At 43.0% G+C, this 21,542-nt stretch overlaps 1 protein-coding gene across 1 annotated transcript in view; it reads right to left on the reverse strand.

Annotated features, from left to right (window-relative positions):
* The window catches only part of scd (stearoyl-CoA desaturase (delta-9-desaturase)), a 28,750-nt gene extending 17,355 nt beyond the window's left edge, over window positions 1–11,395 (reverse strand). The window contains exons 1-5 of the mRNA XM_072583111.1: window positions 11,257–11,395; window positions 9,864–10,182; window positions 9,284–9,414; window positions 5,077–5,282; window positions 493–725 (exon numbers count right to left, since the gene is read on the reverse strand). Of these exons, the coding sequence (XP_072439212.1) occupies window positions 493–725; window positions 5,077–5,282; window positions 9,284–9,414; window positions 9,864–10,080 (787 nt within the window). The 5' untranslated portion in view covers window positions 10,081–10,182; window positions 11,257–11,395. The remainder of the gene's footprint in view (window positions 1–492; window positions 726–5,076; window positions 5,283–9,283; window positions 9,415–9,863; window positions 10,183–11,256) is intronic.
* Window positions 11,396–21,542: the final 10,147 nt, after the last annotated feature.

Consider the following 21,542-nt stretch of genomic DNA (forward strand, 5'->3'; position numbering starts at 1 on the left):
TATTTAGTTCCTGAAAGGAAAGGAATGAACCAGTAGCAACAATTGAACATGTTTGATGGTGGTCATTACCACCACTGGCTTTATAAGTGGAATTGAAATTCCGCTAGCTTCCACAGTGAGATTTGAACTGACAAGTCCAGGGCATTTGCCTGGGCCTTAGTTACTAGTCCAGTGACATTGCCACTACCACCCCATCAAGATCTTGATCAAGCTGAACTAGATCATGAAAAACAACCTTTCCTACTCTTTATCAAACAGTACCATGGGATTTTAAGTATCCAACTGAAAGGGTAGGCAGGGCCTCGGTTTAATATCTCATTCAACAGCTGGCTGGCCTAGATAGTTGTGCCCAAGTCTCTGAAGCAGGACTCTGGCTCAGCCTCCAAATTTGGGAAGATAGGTGCCACCAACCAAGCCACAGCTGACTGAATACAATGAGTTACCTCCAAAAAAAAGTCAACACAATGCCAGGCTTAAAATCAAGATGCTCACCGATCGCGCCAAATGCGACAAATCGATTCTCGCGGGGGTTGATCCATCGGTCATAGGGCCGGTTCCCGAACATGTGGGCTGCGCTGTTCACCAACCAGGTGGCATTTAATACCAATGTGTACCGCAGGATGGCGGTGATGAAGTAGGCGTTCCAGAGTGACTCACCCCAGAAATACCAGGGAACCACCGTGGGAATGAAGAAACACATTAGCACCACGGAGGGCTTATAATATCTGAAAGAAAAGGGGAAGGGCCACTGGTTACAAAGAAAGGGTAAGGTAGGTTAATAGATCCAAGTCAACTATCAGCTGACAGTGCCAAAGCTGTGGGGTATGACCAGACTTCTCCATAGTCAAAGTTGACCCCTGCCCATTCAGCCAAATCACAGATTGTGGAGCACAAGGAAAGGCCATTCCACCCACAAATGGCAGCATTCACTGCCAACATGGGTAAACAACCCCAATCATATTTTCCCATGCTGTTTCCAAATCCCTTCACGTTAATTACATAATTTAGTCTTGAACATTGACAATTCCTGCTTCAAGCATTAACCCTGAAAGTGGATTCCACTGGATATCAACTGTGTTCAGAAGTTTCCCTGTTCTGTTTTCCAAAACCTCACCAACTCGCAATAGTCTTTGATTCACCCTTTCCCATACCTTCATAATTGCCAGTTCCTCCCATCTCTGAGCAAACTGTGGGAAACCCAGAGGTGCCCTATCACCCCTCCCTAAGCACAGACTCTAACTTTATCTTAGATGTTCTAGTGATTCAGTGGGTAACGCTCTTACCCTTGAATCAGATATATAGGTTCAAGTCCCACTATAACTGGACACCTAAAGGAATGCTGCACTGTTATAGGTGTTGATAGGACAAGACAAAACACTAAACAGAGATCCTGTCTGCATGAAGGCAAACATCAAACATTCCCTGGGCATTATTTCAAAGAAAAGCAATTGTTCTCAGGGTTAATACTTAATTTCTGGATTAACTGCTCAAAGCAGATTATCTGATTGCTAACACTTTGCTGTATAGTTGGGATCTAGTTGAAAATGAGAAGGGAAGCCTAAGAATCCACGCAAATCTAAGGTAATGAGCTTGCTCAGGGAAACCTGACAGGACAGTGGAGGCATAGAGATTTACTGCACCGAAACAGACCCGTGAGTCCAACTTGTCTATGCTGACCACATATCCTAACCTAATCTAGTCCCCTGGGTGACAAGGCAGGGTAAAACAGAGAGCAGGGCAGGGAATTACCAGCCCCCTTTACACATGCACTAGAGTGGCTGGGAATAACTAAGTGACCAAACCCTGGGGCAACAGCCTACATGTGACCTAGACTGGTTGACATACATGCAGGGGAGCAGCTGCCTGAGTTAGCATCATGAAACCCAGAGGCAAACCTACGCTCTCAATGGAAGCATTTTAAAAGAAAACACTTTTCACTCTTCATCTCCTCACCCCCGCTAGGTTTAATGGAGGCACAGAGTGACAGGAGTGAAGCACAGCCTGTGCTAATTTCTAAAATGAGGAGCATGATTGATCGGCTCCAGGAGATGAAAATAATCTGTGGCTCGAGTTAGACACCTGGACCACCCTGGGACAAAGAAATAGGTCAACAGAGTAAAAAAAAGATGGCAGTCATTCCAACACCTCAATTTTAACTCCAGTGAAACCATCTGCTGAAAATGGGGTGAAATGTTTCTTCTCTTCCACTTAAAAATAGTAAAGCAGCCAGGCACAGCACCAGGAATAATCGGGGGCAACTCTGCAGCACTGAATGTGCTATTTTGAACCCCTTGTCTTAATCAGCTTAATGTACCTTTGACAGCAGAGCACCACTTGGGTGTAGATACGATGCACTGAACGGTGCCAAATCTGAAGGAAGGACCACTCTATAAGCCACAGAGGTGCAGTGCCCATCTTTGGGACAAGGGATTATTCCTGACAGATGTACTATTGATACAAGAATTCTCTTCCATGTTGATGGCTGGAGTTTAAATCCAACTATAATGCAATAAAGTAGTCTCCTCTGACATGACTAAGACAGGAGGCATTATTACTGGCACAATCCCATAAACTATCAAAGTGTGGACATTTCACCCAGAGACTACAACCTTGACTGTAATACTACAATCACACAAGCCATTTTCGTTAGAAGATTCCTCACTCCCTAGAACGGAGAGATAATCATGAGGCAAACCAGATTGAAGCCGGGATCAAATCAGAGGATATACACTTGCAGACTCCGAAGTCACATTTTAAGTATTGTATCCAACTCCATTCTCATCTGACAGATTAGGAATAGGTACAGGAATGCTCCCAGTTAGTGAATATGTGCTGTAAACAGTTATTCAGATAATGCTGTTTTATTTAAATTCCATACCCAGTTTAGCAATGTTTGACCAGCCCTCACAGCAAGCTTTTTTTTGTATCCTGTTCAGATCACACTTGACCCAAGGGCATTTGACTAGGCACAATAGGCCAGAATGTGACTATCAGCTAGAATTAATTCTCTACATTTTTATGGAACATGGGCATCACTGGAAAGACCTACATTTGTTGTTCATCTCTAATTGTCCTTGAACCAAGTGACTTACTTGGTCAAATCAGAGGGCAGTTAAGTCAACCACATCAAGGTGGGTCTGGTAAGGACAGCAGATTTCCTTCCTTAAAAGGGCATTAGTGAACCAGATGAATTGTAAATGACATTACTGTCGTCATAGTCAGCAGCTTAACATTCCAGATTTTGTTAAATGATTCCAAACTCCACTAGCTGCTGTTATGGAATACGGCCCCATACCACCATGACAATAATTGGGGGGGGGGGGGGGGGGGGCACTGAATTAAAAGTCCGATGATATACCATCTTCGCCCCATTCTCCCACACCTCAAAATTGATACACAGAGCCAGCTTCTCCAGTCTGCATCATTTCTGATCATGGTGGATCTGACAGTGGCCTCAATCCACTTTCCTGTCTCTACTTTATGAGATGTGACTCACTTAGCTATCAAGAATCTACTTTGGTCTCCAAAATATTGCACAAGCCTTCACATATTTCTGGGCAAAGTCTTCCCCAAAGTAATGAAACTTAAGAAATTTCACCTCATCTCCCACTTAAAATGGGAGGCCACATTTTATACACAAAGTGCCCCCAAAACTGGGTTTAAATATTTAAATCGTTCCAATTCTCAATGGTGAAGAATGCAAACAAATTGTCTTAAAGCACCCCAGAATAGTCAAAGCTAAGAGAGCAAAGGCTGGGCATTTATTAATAATGTTTCCTTCTCTTACACTCTCTCCTCTCCCACCACTTCACTACACCAATGCCCCTCTGATTGCTTTTCACACATTTGTCCCTCAGCAAATGATCACAAAAAAATTGAGAGATGGTTCATGGGTACTTACTGTTCACAATTAATCTCCCTTCTTGCATTATAATAGGTGACCATACTTCAGAAGCAATGCATTGGTCACAAAGGGCTTTAATACATCACAAGTAAGGCACTATATGAATGCAAATTCTGTCTCTGGAAGGAGCACACTCCAGCCAGCCAAGTAAGTCCGGCACCCACCTTACCAATTCATATGCAAATTGACATGCTACAGGCCAACGGTTAACTGATGACTAATTTATATAATGGAGATGTTCAAAATTATGGGGTAGAGATAGAGTACACAGGTTTCCTTTAGCAGAGAGTTCAAAAACACAGGTCATAGATTTAACCTAAGTGGCAGAAGGATGTGAGAAAACACTTAAAAGATGCAGAGAGTGGTGGTTGTCTGGAAGTCACTGCTAGAGTTGGTGGTGGAAGCAGAGACCCTAGATCTTAAAGAGTACCTGGACATACACTTTACGTGCTGTAAGCTGCAGGGCCATGGGCTGTATGCAAGGAGATGGGATTAGAAAGGACAGAGTCTTTGAGTCAGCATGGACAAGATGGGCTAAATGCCCTCCTTCTTTGCTATATCATTTGTATGGTTCTATGGCAAGTATTTACGATTCAGTTACACACATTTCCTTCCAATAGCAATCAACTGTACAGTAATCACTATTAGGAACATCCTCTCTCCTGTTGGCGTGTGGAGGTGAACCAATTCCTTGGCTAAGGTCAACTTCTTTAAATTAATTTGTGGGTGTCTCTGGCCGACCCAGCATTTATCCCTAGTTGTCCTGGAGGTGGTGGTGAGCTGTCTTCTTGAACTGCTGCAATCCACCTGCTGTGGGTTAACCCACAACACCCTTATTCTGACTCAACATAAGTCAGTTATCTGGTCTTTGTCAAAGTTGATGGACATTCAGCCCTTCAACTTAATCTTGAGAAAGATGGGACTCCAACTAGTGTTTAACCACACTATGCTTCTTTTGAGTCAACAGGATTTAATTGCTGGTTCCATGATCACCATGCTCCTAGCTGAGGTAAACAGCAATGTAGGCTGGCGCTCATTTGGGACCTGGCTGAATCTGACCAAATTTTTTGCCTGGAATAGTCCAGTGGACTGAACAAGTGATTTGCACCCTCGTCCTGAGCTGGGCTTGAACCCAAATGTATCCCAAAGTGCCTACAGTCAAAAGTACTAACTTTTTCTGAAGCATGACAACGGGGTCTGCCTTCAAGTCACTGAGGTCCAGCTTGCTTCCCTTTTCAATCACATCTGGATGCTTCCGGACCATCAGCCAGCCGACATGCGAGAAGAAAAAGCCACGCGTGGCGTTGTGAGGGTCAGCGTCTGTTTCTGAGAATTTGTGATGTACTCGATGGTCCCGAGCCCACTCATAAATATGATTCTAGAAGGAAGAGGCAGAGGCAATGTTACAAAGGGTCAGTAATTGCAACCTCTGAGTTGGTCAGTCTCCTACCCCCACCCTCCCTATTCCCACACCACCACCCACCATTCCTACATCCTGTACATCTTTCTTCCTGACCCCGAGAAGCTGAAGGGGATAACATGGTATAAAAGACCATAAGATGCAAGTGAAGTAGGCCATTCAGCCTATCGAGTCGGCTGCACCATTCAATGCGATCATGGCTGACGTGATAATCCTTAACTCCACTTCCCAGCCTTTTCCCCATAACCATTCTGGTTAAAACCTTGTTGATCTCAGCCTTGTTATAAATACAGTACATTAATTTGTGGGATACAAGTGCAGATTGTCTCTAAATGCAGTCTTTCAAAGCCAGAAACCGAACATAAACCAAGGCAGCAAGCAGGACAGGCCTAACTCAGACTTTGAGCAGTCTCCAACCATGCTCAAAGTCCACACTGATTTAATTTGACCTCCAAGACTTTTAGAAACCTGCAGGCTAATTCAGCTGACACTCTGGTGGGGTAGGGGACATTGAGGTTGCTGAAGCACATCGGGGAAAGGTATAGATGAGGGGGTCAAACTAGCTCTCTGCACACAGACCAGCTCCATTCACATTTATTTTTCTGGTATTAAAAACAGAAATTGCTTGAGAAACTCAGCTGGTCAAGCAGCACCTGTAAAGATAGAAGAGGCAGAGTTAATGTTGAGTGTCCAGTGACCCTCCTTCTGAACTGGCTTAAGCAGCTACCAAACCTGCTAAAAATTAACAAATTTCTGTTTTTGTTTCAAATTTTCAGTGTCGGCAGTTCTTTTGTCTTATTTAAATTTGGAATGCCCTGTTTAAATTTTGTGGCCAGTAGATATGAATATGGATTTTGTTTTAAACAAAACCTTCATCTCACTAGAAACTACTTCTTGAAGCAGCACATTTGTTATTGTTAGTGACTCAAGATTTACACAGATTAATGGACCTACATGGCTCACAACATGACAGGGCACAGTTGTAATGTCCATTATGGATTAGAATCAGGCTCTATACTACTCCAGAGATCAATGCCAGCAGGGTAATTACACCATGGGGTGGACTACAGTCTGTTCCAATAAGCTGCTTCAACTTTAACCTTGGATAAGCCACAAGATATAGAAGCAGAATTAGGTCAATTGGACCATAGAGACTACTCTACCATTTAAAAACATGCTGTTTCTCAAATTCATTCTCCTGCCATGACCCTGTACTCTTTGACCCCGTACTCTTTGACCCCTTAAAACCAAGAACCTCTCGGTCTTAAATACATTCTGACTTGGCTGCCACAACTTTCTACAGCAACGAGTTCCAGATTCCTCACTTGCTAGCTGAAGAAATCCCTTATCTCAGTTCCTTACAGTTGTGCCTTCGGTTCTAGTTACTCCAACTAGTGGAAACACCTTCTCCATTCCATTCTCGCCAAGCCCCTCTGTATTCTATAGTTTTTAATGAGATGCAACATCTGCCCATCCTTGTAAACTCCATCAAGGACAATCTCAGACTTCCCACTTGCCCTTCATCCCCAGGATTATTCTTGTGAACCTGTTCTGAACCCCTCCGAGGCCAGCACACCCTACTTTAAAAATCAGGGCCAAAACTATTCTCAAATATTCCAAATACAGTCTGACCAAAGCCTCAGCAATACATCTGTTGTATTGTAGCCCTCTTGAAATGAATGCTAACATTGCATTTGCCTTCCTAACTGCCAACTGAACCTGCATGTTAAGAGAATTCTGAATCATTCCATTTTTCATCGCCACTACCTGTGTGAGCTGTCACTTTATACCAGCTTTAGTTTTCTAAGTGCACTAGTTTATCAAAACCTCAGTTTTAAGTAGGAGTTAACACTGAGCAGGGCATACATTTATCCAGTGTTCCTATCCACTACTCTTCCTACAGGTTCCATCTAGTAAATGCAACAGTACACCACAGACATGACATTGCTTTATATAAAAAATAAAAATGATAAATATATACACAAAAACATTTGCATAAATATGCAGAATATTGCATACACAATACCTTTTATTACAAGGTTATAGTAACTAGTAATCTGCTATACACACAATATAGGTACTGTACAAGATAGAGGTATCCTGTAATTTGTATATATGACCCCAGACATCTGTACAGTGTCCTATTATGGTACATATACATATTGTACAGGCAATACACAATCTTTTGTATTTTTCAGGGAAACCGGTCTAGTATTGTTTGTACTACTAGTAGCTGTATCACTACTGAGAAGATGAAGCACAAATTTCAAGTTGGTCAGTCAAGAACTTAGGTAAAAACAATGACTGCAGATGCTGGAAACCAGATTCTGGATTAGTGGTGCTGGAAGAGCACAGCAGTTCAGGCAGCATCCGAGGAGCTTCGAAATCGACGTTTCGGGCAAAAGCCCTTCATCAGGAATAAAAGGTCAAGTTAATCAGTCGAGAACTTGGTCAAGTTAATGTTTCCAACGTGGGACAGTTCTGCTCCAGATTGAAAACATTTGTAGATTCCTTTATGCATACTTGAGATATACTGAGTACGTACAACCATATGTAAAATAGTGGTCTCAGAGGGATTCGTTGCAAGAGAACTGGTGGATGGGATGGTCCATACATATCCTGCTGATAACCACACAGGATGTCAAATCAGTATTGCCTTTAACCGTTTTAGAAAAACATTTAGCATCCATTTTTAGAAACCTAGCTATGGACCAATCAGACAAAAACCTGCACTCAAAGAATACTGGGCCCAGTTAAGAGAACAGTGTGCTGGTTGGAGTGTCCACATGGCAATACTGCTGCTAAGGCAGACAAGCACCTTAACACTGGTCATGGAGGACTGCGTGCAGTCATATAGCACCTTTTAAAGGCAGGAAAATGTCCCAAGACACCATGTACAAAGTGATGTGGGGCATAGACAAGAAGAAACGTTTCCCCTTAATAGAGGGATCAACAACAGGGGAAGGGGAAGGGGCACAGATTTAAAGTAAAGAGCAGGTGGAAGAATATTTTCACCGAAAGTGGTGGATATCTAAAAACTACTGCCTGAGAAGTGTAATAGAGGTGGGAACCATCACTACATTTAAAATATTGTTAGATAACTTGAAATACTATAGCATATAATGCTTAGTTCCAATTGTTGGACAGGTCCTGGACGACTACTGCAGACATGAGGGGCTGAAGGGCCTCACTGCATATTGTAACACTATCATTGGATGACAAGTCCAACAACATATTTTATTGACCAAAAACTTCAGGAAAGAGGTGTTTTAAAAAGAAAAAACTCCAACCAAGGGGAGGTAATTGCAGAGCATTGGGGCCTGCATAGCATGACCACATATAGCAGAGTGTAAAAGGTCAGGATTAGAGTGTCACTAAGGGCCAAGAAGGTTGTAGGAATTTATACAGAGGTTAGGAGCATGGAGGGATTTGGAAACAATGGGGAACTTTTCTTGGAAATCAAGCAGCTACTATGCAAAAGTAAATTAGTGCTTGTATTTGTGCAGAATATTCAGAGATTTATGGAATGTAATGAATGAAAATCTACATGTATTATCTAGCAACGTACCTTGCAATGCATGCACTAGATGGCAGTTAGCTATCACTTAATACTTTCTTCGGGGGGGTGGGGGGGGGTTAATGACTATTACAACAGCAGACACGAATTTGGAAATCAAACCTTGTCATAAATATCTATATTATATCTATATCTATAAGTATACACCCTCATCAGTCTGAACGGTTATTTCACAAAGATAGTACTGCAGATAAAAAAAGGACAGGGGAGATAAATTGAGGCAGACCCAGCTCAGCCCGTTTTGCTCCTTCCAATTTTTAAAAAATTGGTATTTGCGTATTCTATCCACTCCCCGGATCCTGATAACTTGCAGACTGATCCATCCCTTGCTTCCGCACTGTCTCAGGACTCTTCCTCCCCCACACCTTAGTTTTGTCTTTACCTGGAAAGCCATGGAGTTTGCAATGGCCAGGAACACCCTGAGCGGCGTGGTAGCTGTGTAAGACCGGTGACTCCATAGTCGGTGAGCACCCGCTGTCACCCCAAGGGCACTGAGCAAGAAGCAAAAGGCGGCTACACAAGAATAAACAGACAAGTCATTCTTTAAAAAAAAGCCATTTAAGATCTGGTGCAAACAGCCATTTTGTATTAACAGCCTACAGCCCATTCCCACACCTTTAAAAAAAGGAGAGAGAGAGAGAGAGAACAAAAGGCACGTTGAGACTCGAAAATACGCAGCAAAAATACTGAAAACGTGCGCCATTGATCAAGACAGGTCCAATTAAATCCAGCTGTTTTAAGCAGGTTCATTTTAAAGAGAATTTCCACGCTACTGCAGTCAATAAGAGTTATTTCCGCATTTCTTTCAAAACAGTTAACATTGGTTGAAAATGCAATTGCATTTGTTTAAAAAATGAAATTACATTCTGCAATAGATTAAAATGGATAAATTGCACTTAGTTTTCTTTTCAACCAACCACCCTTTAAAAATGCAAATTAATTGGAGATGTAAGTGATCTTACCCCATAGCCAGGTTAGCGGTTTCGCGAAAGGCACCAGAACGAAGGAGTAGATAGCAGCTAAGTGCAGAGCCCCCATCAGGATAATGTTCCGCCAAACCAGCTTCATAGCCGGCTTGGCTCCTTGCTTCTCCTTGTAGGTGGTGTCGAAGGAATCATCCACCGGCCTGTCGTCTACGAACTCCGGCGAGTTCGCAGGCTCAACGCTAGCGCTGCTCATGTTGCAGATGGAAGGAAGCTACAGATCCCGAAATTTGTTTTCCCACCACCTCCTCCTCGTCGTCGTCCACGTTGTGTTACTGCAATGCTCTCTGACTGTTGCCTGTGAAAAGTGTCAGTGTTGGTGAGGGGGAGGGGAGAGGGAAAAAAGAAAGCAGATGATCAATAAAGCAGCTGGCTCCTACTTTTCGGAAGACAGATCTGCATTACATTCATTGGTCCGGCTAGCTTTGGTGCCACCACACTCCAGCTCTGATTGGTTCGACATTGGTGGCATGTTATGCTTGCAACACGCTCACACATGCAATTACACTTGTAATATATGCGCTACGCAATGCAATGCAATTTCTACAGCCTACGGGGGGGTGCTGTGGAAAGGTTCGCCCCTTCTCAATTCATTTCTTTAAACATTAGTGGCTTATATCCAGTAAAGAAACAGGGGGCTTTGATATTTTGAGGGGGACAATGTACACATGTCTGCTGCCCCCTTTCTGTCACTTACGTTTGCTGTAAGGCAAGTAAACTTTCAGGTATGTAATATCTCGTTACAGTACCTCAACTATCAGAGTCAATGGCCTGTAGTAACCCAAGGAAAATGTAGGTCATTGTGCCAGGATCTCCCGCAGGTCCTAGTGCTCACTCTTCAGAGTGCTAAAATTTAAGCCACATTTTCGTTTTTATCTCCCTATCCCCATATTATTTTTAAAAGTCATTCCACCCCTCCCCCGAATTCAGGTTATATAAACACCCGGGATAAAATGAAAACAAGATTTATGATTTTTGAAAGATTTTTAAAAACATCTTCCGTTACTTTTAATTTGCTACACGTTGCATCCGGGTCAAGCACGCTTTTAAAGAATTCCGCATTTTCAGAGGTTTTATTTGGAGAAATCAATACCTCAGCCCTCAAATTCATTCAGTATCAACCAGCGACAGACAGAAAGAGTTATCTGCGATTTGGTAGATTATAACATGTAAACTATCGGGGGAAACAACTTATTTATAAATTAACGTTTAATAACGAGATAAATTTCTCAGCACTGCTGTTCGATGCATCAAACGTGAATTAATGTGGCTAAATGCACATTGTCAACTTAAAGAAATAAATCTTAATCCCCAAACTGTTCACTACATTGCAACCGATATGCAGCATCTGGTTCTAATGTGCTCAACTCACGCTGGAAGGGAGGCGGGAGCGAAATGTCCTCCCGTTCACTTTGATCTTTGTAATCAAAAGCCATATTGTGCTGCCTGAGTCCTACAAGCTTGTTACTTGGCTGACGGCCCAGTTCCATTTTGTCCGATAGTAACCCTCTGCATTCCACCGTCACAAGATCATCGGGGCGGGACTTCCTGCTACATGAGGTAAGTGCACAGAGAAGGAGAGAGACGCAACTTGACAATTGTCACGTCTCACTTCTGGTCCTCTGATTCCCCCCCCCGTTCATGTACTCAATGGTTTTTAAACAAACCCCTAGGGTTTAAGGATAGTCGCTACTTCATGAGATAAACCCCCAACCTTACCCTTTCTGCAGTGTTCACGGGACTGTGTTATCCCTGGAAAATTCTGGTCATGCAACCCCCTGGAGGAAAAGGGAAACAGGTTGTTTATTGGAACCAGCAGCGTGTGTCTGACCGAGATGCGCGGCCTAAAAACAATTCTGAAAAAAATACGGAGGAATTGTAAACAAAACTGAGCGTTTTTAAGGCGCTTTAAGGGAGTACTATCCAGTATTTGCCGCTCGAAAGCCGAGTGTTATTATCCCCGATCAGACCATATGTAATGATCTGGCCCGGAACTAGAAGAAAAACTATTTCGAAAAGACGAGTAAGCGAGATCCAGGAGACTTAATAAATCATCATGGGAAGGCAATGATTCAGTGGTATTATCGCTAGACTATTAATCCAGAGATCCAGGTTCTGTTGGCCTGAGTTTGCATCCTGCCATTGCAGACCGTGTAATTTGAATTCAATAAAAATCTCGAATCAAGAGTCAAGTGATGTCTGTGAAACGGTTGTCTGCGGTCAAGAAAACCCATTTGGTTCACTAATGTTCTTAAGGGAAGAAAATCTGCTACCCTTGATCTGACCTACCTGTGGTACATCCAGATCTACAGCAATGTGGATGACTTAATTGCCCTGTGGACAATTAGGGTTCCTGTGGACAATTAGGGTTGGGAAATAAATGCTTCCCCACATTGTGAATTAGGGAAAAAAACTTTTGCATGGTTTTTTAATAAAAGACTTCACAACATTAGAACAGCCATAAAATCTTTAAATCCATAGATTTGTCAACAATTCCCCACCCCAGACATTAGTTACACACTAGGTCATCAAAACTTGTTAACCTTCACAAGGGATCAGAATTCTACACTTTTGCCAGTCTGGTTTTGGAACTCCAACTTAAGACTCATTCTCTCAGGGACTGTCCCAGTGACTGCTCCTGTTCCAGTCGGTCTCTCTCAGGGACTATCCCAGTGACTGCTCCTGTTCCAGTCGGTCTCTCTCCAGGGTCTCAGCTCACCTTGGTCCTAAAACTCAACTCCAGTGTTCGATCTTAAGTAAGGCTCTGGCTTTTCACCAACATCTAGTCTCAGCAAGCTAGGCTGCCCCTTGGTCCCCACCCCGAGCTCCAACCTTGTTTATTGCATTAAGGAGATGTTGCCTGTGAGCTTTTCTACTACTAACCTCTGAGCTACACTGAAATATGAATACCATCAGGCTTCTTCAAAGCCTGTCACAGTTTCCACCAACATACTCAGCTTTCTCAGCTCCCCAGAATATCTTTTATGTCCTCCAACCTTTTATCTCCAATACTTTAGCTGCCTACTAATTCTTAGAATATCTGACTGAGTTCTAACAGTAGAGAGTGATCTATCTGTTCTTGACTTCTCACTGAGTTCAAACATAGAATCTGTGTAGTTCTGCTGCTTTCCTGGCAATACAACTAACTGCAGAATCCAATCACAGACTATTCATTTTCACTCTCTGTCTGTAACCTTTGAACATTTCTTCAATGACCTCTGAACTATCTTGGGTGACCTATTAAAAACGTAGCAATAAGCCCTTTCCCTGTTGTTAGGCAGAATTGAATGTTAGTAACATTTTGAAAACTTCAAATGTCGTATCTTTGGAACTGAATGCATCTTCAAGGACATGTTTTTACAGTTTACTGAGAATGGATTTCATCATATAAATAACTCATGTCCTGACTCCCCAAAGCCTGTCCACCATTGACAAGGCACAAGTCAGGGGTGTAAAGGAATACTCTCAAGTTGCCTGGATGACGGCATCTCTAACAACACAGAAGGTTAATTTCCATCCAGGACAAAGCAGCTCATTTGTTTGACATCCCATCCACAAATGATACACTGTGTCAGTCATGTGTACCATCTACAATCTGTCTTATCATCTACAGCAATTTAACAAGGCTCCTTCAGCAGCATCTTCAAAACCTGTGACCTCTCCTAACTAGAAGAGCAAGGACAGCAGATGCATGGGAATGCCACTGGCTGCTAGTTCCCCTGCAAACCACACACCTTCCTCACTTTCTTCAATGGGTGCGATATTGCATGCCCCCGCTGGTGTGCTTTCAACAGAGGGCACATAAAATATATGACAAGTTCAGCATCTTTCCTCTAGCTGATCCCCTTAATGCCAAAATCAGCAACTCCTCTGCCATATGTATACAAATAATTAAAGGTTAAACTATAGTGCAGCTGGCATGGGTTAACTGGTGGGTGGGAGTGGCAAGGATGTTATGACCGAGATGAGAAAATGTGGGAAAGAAAGGGGTACCTCCTTACGGTACCTCATTCTCCATCACACGTTCCCCATTACAGCATGGTACACATTCCCTATTACAGAATGCTACACATTCCCCATTATGTTACATGTTCCACGTTATAGCATGCTATACAATTCCCATTATGGCACCATGTTTCCCCGTATACAGTACCCTATACAATCCTCACTGTAGCACTCCAAAAATTTCCTAGCACTCCCTTACAGACCCCGCTATATCATTCTATAGAATCCCCACTCATACATTTCCAACTGTAGCCTCATTTACATTTCCCAATTACAGACATCTCTACATTTTCCATCATAGTATCCAAACATTTCACATTACAGCTTCCTAGACATTCCCTATTACAGTCATTTGCACATTCTCCATTACAGTATCTTAAACATTTCTGATGTGCAGCACCTTATGAATAGTACATGATTGTTTCTTAGGGGTGGTACAGTGGTTAGCACTGCAGCCTGACAGCACCAGGGACTGGGTTTGATTCCAGTCTTGGGTGACTGTGTGGAATTTTCATGTTCTCCCCGTGTCTGTGTGGGTTTCTGCTGGATGCTCTGATTCCACCCATCCCCCACCCCCACAGTTCAAACATGTGCAGGTTAAGTCAATTAGCCATGGTAAATTGCCCCACAGTATCCAGGAATGTGTAGGTGCATGGTAAATGCAGGGACATGAGGATAAGTGTGATCTTCTTGGAGGGTCGGTGCAGACTCAGTGGGCTGAATGGCCTCTTTCTGTACAGTTAAGGATTCTGTGCTATTTTAAGCTTTCCTTTTCTGATATAAGCTCTAAAGTTGTCACTTACTAGACTGAATCTGGGCCCTTTTGACCTACTCTCAAAATCAACACAATATCTTAGATTTACTTTTGTACACCAGTTATTATCTTAGCAACTTCAATTGGGTGTTTACTCTACAGAGTGAGAAACCCAAGCATTCTCCAGCCTTATCTCATAGTTCAGACCCTTGACACGGGAGATAATGCCTGCAGCTCTTTTGTGTATTGTCAGGAGAACTTCAATCGTTCTCTGAACATTTGGCCTCTCAAATTATGCGCTGTATTCAAGGTGTGGTCAAACCAGTGCATTGTACAGTTTGTTCCTATGTTTCCCAGACTTCATACAATTTAGATAAGCAGAACATTCTATTGCTTTGCACATTGCAGCTTTACAGTGGATTTAAAATTGTGTTGACTGAGATTTCTCAATCTGTTTATCACACAATCACTAGAGTTATTTCAAAGCCGTTAGTGGAGTACTTGCGATTATTTTTCCCACCCCATTTGTAGGAATTTGCAGTTCCCTATGAAAATATTGACCTGTCCTGTCACTTAACAGTCTGGCTAATTTCTGTGATGTTACCTCAAATCTTACTCTTGAGTTAAATATCAGCAGAAAGACTGACCACTGACTCTGAAGGATGGGTATAAACTCAGGCTACCACAAGACTTGTGCTCTGATGAAAGGTCTTTGATTCAACCAGTGGGTGGCACAGCGGCACAGTAGTTAGCACTGCTGCCTCACAGCGCCAGAGACCTGGGTTCAATTCCCGCCTCAGGCTCTGTGTGGAGTTTGCACATTCTCCCCGTGTCTGCGTGGGTTTGCACCGGGTGCTCTGGTTTCCTCCTACAGTCCAAAGATGTACAGGTTAGGTGAATTGGCCATGCTAAATTGCCCGTAGTGTTAGGTGAAAGGGTAAATGTAGGGGGGTGGGTTGTGCTTCAGCGGGTTGGTGTGGACTTGTTGGGCCAAAGGGCCTGTTTCCACACTGTAAGTAATCTAATCTGTCCCTTGCCTTCAGTTCATGCCACCACATTTAATTATAAAGGCCAAATCATCAGAAATAGAGTCATCGATATGTTCAACATGGAACAGACCTTTTGGTCCAACCTGTCCATGCTGACCAGATATCCTAACCTAATCTAATCCCATCTGCCAGCACTTGGTCCGTATCTCTCTAAACCCTTCCTTCATATAATCATCCAGGTGCTTTTTACCAGCCACCACTTCCTCTGGCAGCTCATTCCATACACGCACACCCTCTGAGTGAAAAAAATGCCCCTTATGTCCTTTTTAAATGTTTCCCCCTTCATCCTAAACCTATGCCCTCTAGTTCTGGACTTCCCCACCTCAGGAAAAAGGCCTTGTCTATTTACCTTATCCATGCCCCTCTTGATTTTATAAACCTCTATGATGTCACCCCTCAGCCTTCGACATTCCAGGGAAAACAGCCTCAGCCTATTCAACCTCCCCCATTAGGTCAAATCCTCCAACCTGGCACCATCCTTGTAAATCTTTTCTGAACCCTTTCAAGTTTCACAACATCCATCCGATAGGAGGGAGACCAGGATTGCACACAATATTCAAAGTTGGCCTAACCAATGTCCTGTACAGCCGTAACATGACCTCCCAACTCCTATCCTCAATGCTCTGACCACTAAAGGAAAGCAACATCTATCCTGATGAAACTGTCCATGCCAATGTCTGTACTCCACAAGATCCTTCATCCCATCCAGACCCATCAATAGATCTTTCTGTTCCTCCCCCACCTTCCCACCTATGTTCCCCTATTATAAATATATCCATCTGCTGGAAATACATGGTAATACTTTATAAATCTGGCAATTTCATGATAGGATGGGGGATAATGAATGGCTCTTTGGACAGCTGACATGCATTCAAAAAGCCAAATGCCCTCCTTCGTTGTCATAAAGGATTCTAATAAGTACAAGTTGTAAAAACTATGTTGGCAAAGCATCAGGTCTGCACCAACACACCAAAGAACATCTCACCTAGGACTACTCCCCCCCCCCCCCCCCCCCGCCCCCCCCCCCACACACACCTTCTCCAACCTTCTTCCCTATAATCCTACATTTTCCATGACTAAATCACCTAAACTACACATCCTTGGGCACTATGGGGCAATTTAGCATCGCCAATCTACCTACCCTGCACATCTTTTGGACTGTGTGAGGAAACCAGAACACCCAGAGGAAACCCACGTGGATGTGAGGAAAACATGCAAACTCCACACAACCAGTTGCCGAAGGGTGAAATTCAACCTGTGTGTGTGAGAGTGAGTGGATGAGGCTGGTACAATTACAGCATTTAAAAGATATCTGGATGGGTATATGAATAAGAAGGATTTGGAGGGAAATGGGCCAAGTGCTGGCAAATGGGACTAGACTAAGTTAGGATATCTGGTCAGCATGGAAGAGTGGACCTAAGGGTCTGTTTCTGTGCTGTACATCTCTATGAACTGACAGAGCAGTGAACCTGCACAGTTACTGCCTTTGCTGTTTGAATTCACGTATCACTGGACATCGGAGTGCGTCTGGAAAAATTAACATACAGTGAAATTCACAACTAATCTTGGAGGAACCTGTTTGGGAGAGGTCACAGCACAGAAACAGATAAATGGATGTTTCAAGCGTGACCTTACAGTAAGTCTGCAGTAGTGAATAGAGTGGGTTCTTTCTTGATTAAAAGTTTTATTGAGATATGTCTCTTGATTAAACTTAAAATATAAGTCATATGTATTATTTTAACCTGGAGCAGTGTTGTATAGAGGAATAAGAGAGTGCTATTTTCTGGTTCTGTAGATTGAAAGAAGCAAAAGTGGCCTTTAGTAGAGTGATATGCTCTTTTTGTCGGATGTGGGAGTTTAGGGAGAGTTTATGGGTTACTGTGGATTATATCTGCAATAAAAGCCTCTGGTTGCAAATCCTATCAGATTGAATGGATCAGTTGGAGAGACGGAGGCAATGAGGAATTTACAAGAGTAAGGGAATATGATGGATGGCACTTATAGGAAGGGCAGGTACAGTGAGGAGATAGTGAGGAAAGAGATCAATCTGAGACTGGTACAGTTGAGAACAAAGGCGAGTCAAACAGTCAGGGCAGGTAGGGACAAAGCAGAGAACAAGGTAGGACTGATAAATTAAACTGCATTTACTCCAATGCAAGAGGCATAACAGGGAAGGCAGATGAACTCAGGACATGTTTAGGAACGTGGCACTGGGATATCATAGCAATTACACAAATATGACTCAGGGATGGACAGGACTGACAGCTTAATGTTCCAGGCTACAGTAAGGACAGAAAGGGAGGCAAGAGAGGAGGGGGAGTGGTGTTTTTGACAAGGGATAACATTACAGCTATACTGGGGGAGAATATTCCCGGAAATACATCCAGGGAAGTTATTTGGGTGGAAGTGAGAAATATTGTATTATAATTGTATTATAGACCCCCTAATAGTCAGAGGGAAATTGAGAAACAAATTTGTAAGGAGATCCCAGTTATCTGTAAGAATAATAGGGTGGTTATGGTAGGGGATTTTAACTTTCCAAACATAGACTGGGACTGCCATAGTGTTAAGGGTTTAGTTGGAGAGGAATTTGTTAAGTGTGTTCAAGAAAATTTTCTGATTCAGTATGTGGATGTACCTACTTGAGAAGGTGCAAAACTTGACCTACTCTTGGGAAATAAGGCAGGGCAGGTGACTAAGATGTCAGTGGGGGAGCCCTTTGAGGCAGTGACCGTAATTCTATTAATTTTAAAATAGTGATGGAACAGGATAGACCAGATCTAAAAGTTGAAGTTCTAAATTGGAGAAAGGCCAATTTTGACGGTATTAGGCAAAACCTTTCAAAAGCTGATTGGGGGGGAAGATGTTCGCAGGTAAAGGGACAGCTGGAAAATGGGAAGCCTTCAGAAATGAGATAACGAGAATCCAGAGAAAGTATCTTCCTGTCAGGGTGAAAGGGAAGGCTGGTAGGTATAGGGAATGCTGGATGACTAAAGAAATTGAGGGGTTGGTTAAGGAAAAGAAGGAAGCGTATGTCAGGTATACACAGGATGGATCGAGTGAATCCTTTGAAGAGCATAAAGGCAGTAGGAATGTACTTAAGAGAGAAATAAGGAGGGCAAAAAGAGGATATGAGATAGCTTTGGCAAATAGAGTTTAGGATAATCCAAAGGGTTTTTATAAATACATTAAGGATAGGAGGGTAACTAGAGAGAGAGAGTAGGCCCCTCACAGATCAGCAAGGCAATCTTTGTGTGGAGCCGCTGGAGATGGGGGAAATACTAAATGAGTATTTTGCATCAGTATTTACTGTGGAAAAGGACATGGAAGATATAGAATGTAGGGAAGTGCATGCTGACATCTTGAAAAATGTCCATGTTACAGAGGAGGAAGTGTTGGATATCTTGAACTGCATAAAAGTGGATAAATCCCCAGGACCTGACCAGGTCTACCCTTGAACTCTGTGAGAAGCCAGGGAAGTGATTTGCTGGGCCTCTTACTGGGATATTTGTAAAATTGATAGTCACAGGTGAAGTGCCGGAAGACTGGAGGTTGGCTATCGTGGTGCCACTGTTTAAGAAAGGTGTTCAGGACAAGCCAGGGAACTATAGACCAGTGAGTTGATGTCAGTGGTGGGCAAGTTGTTGGAGGGAATCCTGAGGGTCTGGATGTACATGTATCTGGAAAGGCAAGGACTGATTAGGGATCGTCAACATGGCTTTGTGCGTGGGAAATCATGTCTCACAAACTTGATTGAGTTTTTTGAAGAAGTAAAAAGCAACTTGATGAGGGCAGAGCAGTAGATGTGATCTATATGGACTTCAGTAAGGCATTTGAAAAGGTTCCCCATGGGAGACTGGTGAGCAAGGTTAGATCTCATGGAATACAGGGAGAACTACAGGGCGGCACGGTGGCACAGTGGTTAGCACTGCTGCCTCACAGCGCCAGAGACCTGGGTTCAATTCCCGCCTCAGGCAACTGACTGTGTGGAGTTTGCACATTCTCCCCGTGTCTGCGTGGGTTTCCTCCGGGTGCTCCGGTTTCCTCCCACAGTCCAAAGATGTGCAGGTCAGGTGAATTGGCCATGCTAAATTGTCCGTAGTGTTAGGTAAGGGGTAAATGTAGGGGTATGGGTGGGTTGCGCTTCGGCGGGGCGGTATGGACTTGTTGGGCCGAAGGGCCTGTTTCCACGCTGTAAGTAATCTAATCTAATCTAAAACTAGCCATTTGGCTAGAGAACTGGCTCAAAGGTAGAAGACAGAGGGTGGTGGTGGAGGGTTGTTTTTCAGACTGGAAGCCTGTGACCAGTGGAGTGCCACAAGGATTGGTGCTGGGTTCTCTACTTTTCATCATTTATATAAATGATTTGGATGTGAGCATAAGAGGTATAGTTGGTAAATTTTCAGATGACACCAAAATTGGAGGTGTAGTAGACAGCGAAGATTGTTACCTCAGATTACAATGGAATCTTGTTCAGAACACGATAGACTGGCCAAACAGTAAGGATGCTGGGTACATTGACAAGTAAAACTCTGAAGTCACAAAAACTCACACACCAGGCATAATGGAAACATAGCAGTCAGGTGCTAATGATATTAGCATAATGTAAAAAGCAACAGTTTTCCTGGGTAGACATACCCCCAACAACCTATTCATCAAACAAAGGAGGGTCCAAACAGAAAGGCACCGCTTCTGGCTACGCAAAGAAACAATCAGCACCATGCCATCCAAATGACTGATGCTGAGTTTCCCTCACTGACCAGAATTAGAGAAAGTTCCAGAAAACCATAAAAAAAAGGTACAAAAACAGTATTCACCTGCAGCCCACTCTCTGAGCCCACTTGGACCTTCAAAGGAGACCAGAATGGCCAAAGGCAGAGACCCGCTGACCATCCAGTGAGAGAGAGGAAGAGAGCAGCTAGGCATTCCCAGAGACAGGGAGCGCGAAAGAGAGAGAGAGAGAGAGAGAGAGGCTGCGCACATTTACAAAAGACCAGGGAAGTATTGTACGCTTAAGCGGCTGAATAGGATTAGAGACAGCATAGGTTAGTATTAAAAGCTGTTGTAACTTGTTTCCCAAAAAATATTGGCACTATTTTTGCAATGGTACGGGTTTGTGTTCATAATGATTTGACTGGTTCGTATTGTGGGACACCTGGACAAATCCATTCATTACATTCTGGTTGGAGTTGTCAAACTTGTTTTTTAAGGAGAAACTTGACAACACTGGAGGCCAGAAATGACAGACAAACAGCAGCTCGCACTCTCAAACTCGTAAAAATGTGAACAAGCTTAAAAGCAGATTATATTAAAACAAACATCCCTACAATTGCATGAATCACTTAATTGATTAAAGTTAATTACCAATAACAACTATTAACAGCTCTTATGTATGAAATAATATCATAAATAGACTGGCAATAAATGATTTCATTACTGATATTGGTCTGATATCAATGAGACTGATACGAAAACTTTATGTAATGCTGGAGTTTAACTCAGATAAGTGTGAGGTGTTGCATTTTTGTAAAACAAGCCAGAGCAGGATTTACACAGTTAATGGTAGGGCCCTGGAGAGTGTTCTTGAACAGAGAGAACACCTAAGGGTGCAGGTACATTGTTCTTTGAAAGTGGCGTCACAGGTAGACAGGGTGGTGAAGAAGGCATTTGGCGTGCTTGCCTTCAGTCAGAGCATTGGGTACAGGAGTTGGGACATCACGTCACAGCTGTAGAAGACATTGGTAAGGCTACATTTGGTGTATTACAGATAATTCTGCATGGGAAAGATGTTATTAAATTAGAAAGGGTGCTAGAAAGGTTTACAAGGATGTTACCAAGACTGGAAGGTTT

This window comes from Chiloscyllium punctatum, chromosome 13 (genome assembly GCF_047496795.1).
Source record: "Chiloscyllium punctatum isolate Juve2018m chromosome 13, sChiPun1.3, whole genome shotgun sequence".
In the NCBI taxonomy this organism is placed as follows: domain Eukaryota; kingdom Metazoa; phylum Chordata; class Chondrichthyes; order Orectolobiformes; family Hemiscylliidae; genus Chiloscyllium; species Chiloscyllium punctatum.